Source organism: Cebus imitator, unplaced genomic scaffold (assembly GCF_001604975.1).
Source record: "Cebus imitator isolate Cc_AM_T3 unplaced genomic scaffold, Cebus_imitator-1.0 Scaffold198, whole genome shotgun sequence".
NCBI lineage: Eukaryota > Metazoa > Chordata > Mammalia > Primates > Cebidae > Cebus > Cebus imitator.
The window spans coordinates 2,418,673-2,425,903 of NW_016107513.1; the positions used below are offsets into that span (position 1 = coordinate 2,418,673).

The 7,231-nt window shown below is 43.4% G+C and overlaps 1 protein-coding gene across 1 annotated transcript in view; it reads right to left on the reverse strand.

Annotated features, from left to right (window-relative positions):
- Nucleotides 1-80: 80 nt before the first annotated feature.
- SPATA45 (spermatogenesis associated 45) overlaps nt 81-7,231 on the reverse strand; it is a 13,618-nt gene continuing 6,467 nt past the window's right edge. The window contains exons 2-3 of the mRNA XM_017547539.2: nt 5,125-5,439; nt 81-200 (exon numbers count right to left, since the gene is read on the reverse strand). Of these exons, the coding sequence (XP_017403028.1) occupies nt 181-200; nt 5,125-5,401 (297 nt within the window). The 5' untranslated portion in view covers nt 5,402-5,439 and the 3' untranslated portion in view covers nt 81-180. The remainder of the gene's footprint in view (nt 201-5,124; nt 5,440-7,231) is intronic.

Genomic DNA, 7,231 nt, shown 5'->3' on the forward strand with positions numbered 1-7,231 from the left:
AAGTCTAAATGATAGAATGGAATGAATAAAGATGTAATATGTTTTATGTGACAATGTTTTTTAAGGGATCTAGTAAATACTTTTGTTTAGCTTTGTTTATAATTAAAATATTTGTAAATAATTTAGACACTGAAGAAGGATCAAAGAGAATGTATTTCTGTGTGTGTCTGGAGATGTACTTTATCCAAATATGGCATTATCTGAAAAATAAAAAAAAGTATGTGTCATATAACTTATAGCACATTTCATGGTTTTTAAAATAACCCTGGAGGGCAGAGTACTGTTTTTCAGATACAGAAACTAAGGTTTAGAAACACTAAATGGCAGCCAGGCACGGTGGCTCATGCCTGTAATCCCATCACTTTGGGAGGCCGAGGCAGGCAGATAACGAGGTCAAGAGTTAGAGACCATCCCACCTAACATGATGAAACTCTGTCTCTACTAAAAATACAAAAATTAGCTGGGCATAGTGGCATGCAGCTGTGATCCCAGCTACTCGGGAAGCTGAGTTAGGAGAATTGCTTGAACCTGGGAGGCAGAAGTTGCAGTGAGCTGAGATTGCACCACTACACTCCGGCCTGGGTGACAGAGTGAGATTTCATCTCAAAAAAAAAAAAAAAATTACCTGGGTGTGGTGGTGCATGCCTGTAATCCCAGCTACACAGAAGGCTGAGAAATGAGAATCACTTGAACCCGGGCAGCAGAGGTTGCAGTGAGCTGTGATAGGGCCACTGTAATCCAGTCTGGGTGACAGAGTGAGACTCCATCTCAATTAAAAAAAGAAAGAAAGAAAAAGAAACACCAAATGGCTGGGCACAGTGGCTCACACCTATAATCCCAGCACTCACTTTGAGAGGCTGAAGCAGGCAGCTTGCTTGACATCAGGAGTTTGAGACCAGCTTGAGAAATATGGCGAAACCCGGTCTCTATTTAAAAAATACAAAAGTTAGCCAGGCATGACGGCACATGCCTATAGTCCTAGCTACTAGGGAGGCTGAGAGATGGGAGAATCTCTTGACCCCAGGAGGTCAAGAATACAGTGAGCCATGATCACACCACTGCACTTTAGCCCCAGTGACAGAGCAAGACTTTGCCTCTAAAAAAAAAAACAAAAAAAAAATCAAATGACTAAAAGCACACTAGCCAATGACAGAGGCAAAATTTGAACCCAGGTGTTTTCAAGACTATATATTAAATAAACTGCCCCTTTTTTGGGCTCCATATTTCCAATTGGAAGATTGAAGAGAGGGCCTGGAAATCTCTAAGAGAACTTTCCTGGTCTTCACATCACTATTCATAGAAGCAAAGAGGAGGGCCCAGAACTCCAAATACTCTATGCAAAGTCCGCCCCATTCCTTCCCCCCAACACACAGGTTAAGGTTCCATCATCAGGACTAGTTTCATTCTGTCCCTTCTCCCTGTTTATATTAGACACCTCAAGGAACCCAGGAGTCCTGGGTCATGCCTCATGCTCTGGATAGTAATCCCCCTATAGTTCTATGGGCAGCGATGCACCCTCCACCCTGCTGTTTTCTGTGTCCCCATAACACCCTCTTATCACTATCTGATCTGACATTTACTTTTTTTTTTTTTTGAGATGGAGTTTCGATCTTGTTGCCTAGGCTATAGTGCAGTGGCACAATTTCGGCTCACTGCAACCTCCGCCTCCCGGTTCAAGCCATTCTCCTGCCTCAGCCTCCAGAGTAGCTGGGATTATAGGCATGCACCACCACGACCGGCTAATTTTTGTGGGGTTTCACCATGTTGGCCAGGCTGGTCTCGAACTCCTGATCTCAGGTGATCCACCTGTCTTGGTCTCCCAAAATGCTGGGATTACAGGCGTGAGCCACTGTGCCTGGCCGACATTCAGTAATTTTTAACGTGTTTATCTGGCTCTACCCAGTGAAATCTAAGTTTTGTTTTGTTTTTAGAAATAGAGACAGGATCTCTCTATGTTGCCCAGGTTGGTCTCAAACTCCTGGGCTCAGGGGATCCTCCTGCCTCAGCCTACCAAAGTGCTAGGATTGCAGGTGTGAGCCAGCACACACCTGGCCAAAGCTTTTTGAGGCAAGATTTTGTTCATCACTGCATTGACAAGCACATAGAACAGTGCCTGACATAAAGTAGGCACTTGTATATATTTGTTGAATGAATGAAGAGTAAATGAGTGTTTCTTCCTCTCACACAGGTATGCAAAGGAAAAGAGTACAGTGCCTTCCAATTCTTATTGAATATGTCCAGCAAAGCGTACTGTATTATTACCCTCTTGCGTTTCTAGAGATTATCCTACAGCAACCAACTAAGGTTGCTGTGAGAAACTCTAACTTTGTGAGCCATTGCCTACGGACAGAGCTATTGGTCCCTAGAGGAATGAGGTAAGTTACTTCTGGGAAAGTATATTTCGTGTCCCAACATTTATTCAATCAGCCAGGAAACATTTCCTGAGTGCCTAATTTGGGCCAGACACTGTTCTAGGGACCGAGGATCAAGTAGTGAAAAAAGCAGATACCATCACTGCCTTCAAAAAGCTTAGTCTTCATTAGGGCATGATAAACATTGTGGTGAAAAAGAAAGCTGGGTAAGGGATTATAGAGTGTTGAGAAGTGTTGCTAAGGGTGGTTTCTTTTATTTATTTTTTATTTCAGTAGTTTTGGGGGTAAAGGTGGTTTTTGGTTACATGGGTAAGTTATTTAGTGGTGATTTCTGGGATTTTGGTGCACCCATCACCTGAGCAGAGTACACTGTACCCAATGTGTAGTCTTCTGTCCCTTGTCCCTCTTCTACCTTTCCCTTGGGTCCCTAAAGTCCATTATATCATTCTTATGCCTTTGCATCCTCATAGCTTAGCTCCCACTTATAAGTGAGAATGTACAATATTTGGTTTTCCATTCCTGACTCACTTCACTTAGAATAATGGCCTCCTCCCAGGCACAATGCCTCACGCCTATAATCCCAGCACTTTGGGAGGCTGAGGTGGGTGGATCACTTGAAGCCATGAGTTCGAGACTGGCCTCCTGGTGAACCAGGAATAAGGTGAAACCCTGTCTCTACTAAAAATAAAAAAAAAAAAAAAAAAAAAAAAAAAAAAAAAAAAAAAAAAAGCATGAAAAAAACAATTAGCCGGGTGAGGTGGTGGGCGCCTGTAATCCCAGCTACTTGGGAGGCTGAAGCATTTGAACCTGGGAAGCGGAGGTTACAGTGAGCTGAGATCGTGCCAGTGCACTTCAGCCTGGGTGACAGAGAGACTCAGCTTTCACAGAATTGAAGAGAGTTAGGGCCTGGCTCTGGATTAGGCTTTGGCTTAAAGAAATTTTGTGGCTGCGTTGATCTGTTCAGACCAGTCAAACTTTCCCTATTGGCAATAGGCTGTTTTGCTTTCTTATCATTTGTGTGTTTCCAAGAGTTTTTTCTTTGCATTCATAATTTGGATGAATGATTGGCACAAGAGGCCTGGCTTTTAGCCTATCTTGGCTTTTGTCATGCCTTCCTCACTAAGCTTAATCACTTCTAGCTTTTGATTTAAAGTGAAATGTAATACTTTGTCCTTTCACCTCAGGTGATTCACCCACCTCGGCCTCCCAAAATGCTGGGATTATAGGCATGAGCCACCTTGCCCAGCCCAAGAGTTATTTTTGAATAAAAAAACACATGACTGTTACAGATTAACTCTAAACATAGTGGATAATCTCAGCTTTCTACACCACACTGTGTCACACTCTACTTCCTAAGAGCACTGGGCAAATGTAAAGTTACAGCCACATGAAAGAAGTGAAATCTCAAATGTGGTAATTCTTTTGTTTCTAATCTAAATTAATAATTTGTTGGTTGTATTAGATATGATTACACACCCCATTCTCTTTTTTTCAAATAAATGAGAAAATGCTGTCAGCTGCCTGCCTAGACTAAGAAACAAGTATTCACAATGAAGGTATTTATCAGTTGCTCCTCCTCCTCATATAAAATAATAACACCATCACCACCATACCATCCCCTGCCCCCATCAAACTTCCTCAATTTTTTTTTTATTCTTGAGACAGAGTCTTGTTCTGTCGCCCAGGCTGGAGTGCACTGGAGTGATCTCGGCTCACTGCAACCTCCGCCTCCAGAATTCAAGCAATTCTCCTGCCTCAGGCTCACAAGTCTGGGACTACAGGTGCATGCCACCATGCCCGGCCAATGTTTGTATCTTTAGTAGACACAGAGTTTCACCATGTTGGCCAGGCTGGTCTCAAACTCCTGACCTCAGGTGATCCGCCTGCCTTGGCCTCCCTAAGTGCTGCGATTACAGGCACAGGCCACACCATGTCCAGCCCATCCACATCTTATTAGGGCTTTTTATGTGATGTTTGGTCATCAAAAGGATTTCCATTGCACCTCAGTTTTGCATATGAAATGTTTATAAAGGCCAGAGAAACTGATGAGATGGTAGGTCTCTGAAGTTTTTGTGGTCTATTGTAATTATTGTAACAATTCTTCTCAAAATGTGGTTCTCAGGCGATTGGCATCAGCATCACCTTAGTCTTCTGAGAATGCAGATTTCCAGGCACTTCCCTAGAGCCTACTGAATGAGACAGCCTGCAGCTGGGGCCTGGGATTCTGTATGCATAAAAAAATGAGTCTCTGTTCTATAATAGATCTTACAATCCACCAGCCTAGTTGAATGACAGTTTTACTTTTAAACAGATTGCCTTTATGACGTACCAGGGCAATACTCAGGGACCTCTTTCAGTCCCAGAGATTATTCCTAAGAATTCTTAGGAATACCTACAAATCCTGCCTATCAATTGGTTAAGAATCCTATCATAGGCTGGGCCTGGTGGCTCATGCCTGTAATCCCAGCACTTTGGGAGGCTGAGATGCGTGGATCACCTGGGGTCAGAAGTTTGAGACCAGCATGGCTGGCCAACAAGGTGAAAACCTGTCTCTACTAAAAAATACAAAAAAATTAGCTGGCTGTGGTGGTGGGCACCTGTAATCCCAGCTACCTGGGAGGCTGAGGCAGGAGACTAGCCTGAACCTGGGAGGACGAGGTGGCAGTGAGCTGAGATCATGCCATTGCACTCCGGCCTGCGTGACAAGAGCGGAACTCCATCTGAAAACAAAAACCTTATCATAACATCTTACTTTTTGGTGGAAAGTGCTTCCTCTCCACGTGAGCAAGGAGACTCAGCTTGACCCAGGAGCTCCTGCCGCTTTCAGGAACAGGCTCTTTGGCTGTGGTATAAGTAGAGGACTGATAAGCACCTGGGAAGTGCCTCTTTTGAGCTCTCAGTAAGCTGACTTCATTGCTTCGTTCCACCAAGCAGTTGGATTCACGCTTTCTGTTTATCTCCTCCAGGAGACGTTGTTTGCTTACTCCATGTTTTTTAATTATTTCAGTGATTTTGTTTGTAGATGCCATTATGCTCACAAACCAATCGTCAAGTGATTCTTGGTGTCCTACAAGCAAATGAAAAAATACTATCAATTGTCTTTTTGACTTAGAAGCCAGTATTCACAATCACGTTTATCAGTTTCTTGTTTTTCCTTCCATAAAATAACACTACCACCACCACACCTCCCACCCCACCTCACTTTTTTATTTATTTATTTATTTAGACAGCATTTTGCTCTGTCGCCCAGGCTAGAGTGCAATGGTGTGATCTTGGCTCACTGCAACCTCTACCTTCCCAGTTCAAGTGATTCTCGTGCCTCAGCCTCCTGAGTAGCTGGAATTGCAGGTGTGCACCACCATGCCTGGCTTTTTGTATTTTTAGTAAAGACAGGGTTTTGTCATGTTGGCCAGGCTGGTCTCAAACTCCTGGCTTGAGGTGATCTGCCCACCTCAGTCTTCCGAAATGCCGGGATTACAGGTGTGAGCTACCATGCCTGGAGAGCATACCTCACTGTTTTATTATTTTTATCCCAGCACTTTAGGAGGCCAAGGCAGACAGATCATGAAGCCAGGAGTTCAAGACCAAACCAGCCTGGCCAACTTAGTGAAACTCCATCTCTACTAAACAAAAAATTAGCTGAGTGTGGTGGTGGACACCTGTAATCCAGCTACTCGGGAGGCTAAGGCAGGAGAATCGCTTGAACCCGGGAGGCAGAGGCTGCAGTGAGGTGAGATCAGGCCATTGCACTCCAGCTCAGGTGACAGTGTGAGACTCTGTCTCAAAAAAAAAAAAAAAAAAAAAAAAAAAAAAAAAAAAAAAAAAAAAAAATAGGTGGCCAGGTGCAGTGGCTCACGCCTATAATCCCACACTTTGGAAAGCCGAGATGAGAGGATCACTTAAGCCTGCAAGGCGAAGGTTGCAGTGAGCTGAGATTGTGCCATTGCACTACAGCCTGGGTGACAGAGCAAGATCTGTAAAGATTGAGAAATATTCAGAACCGATAAATGATACAGTGATACAGTCAACAGTCTCAAGAAGCTCAAACAATACCAGTCAGGATGTTTTTAAAAGCCCACTCTGAGATTACAGTGAACTAAAAAGAAAATCTTAAAAGCAACCAGAGAATCAAAGGAGGGACAATTGGACCAACAGCTGACTCTTCAACAAGCTATAACAGAAGCCAGCAGACAAAGAAATGGGGTTGGGCATAGTGGCTCATACTTGTAATCCCAGCACTTTGGGAGGCTGAAGCAGGTGGGTTACCTGAGGTCAGGAGTTTGAGATCAGCCTGGCCAACATGGCAAAAACTCATCTTTACTAAAAATACAACAACAAAATAACTGGGCATGGTGGTGTGTGCTTTTAATCCCAGCTACTCAAGAGGGTAAGGCAGCAGAATCGTTTGAACCTGGGAAGCAGAGGTTAAAGTGCCAAGATCATGCCACTGCACTCCAACCTGGGTGACATAACAAGATTTTGTCTCAAAAAAAAAAAAAAAATACAAAATACATTCAGCATGATTAGTCACTAGGAAAGTGTAAATAAATACTACAATGAGGTACCACTACATATCACTAGAGTGGTTGAAATGAAAAAGACTGACCAAACTATCTTTGTGTTAGCAAAGACATGGAGAAACTGGAACTCTCATGTGCTCCTAGTGAGAATGTAAAGTTGTACAATATCTTTGGAAAATAATCATGCAGCTTCTTTAAAAGTTAAACATATTCCTATCACATGATCCATTTCTAGATATTTATTCTCCACATACATGCATAAAGAAATATATCTGGGCCGGTCGCGGTGGCTCAAGCCTGTAATCCCAGCACTTTGGGAGGCCGAGGCGGGTGGATCAC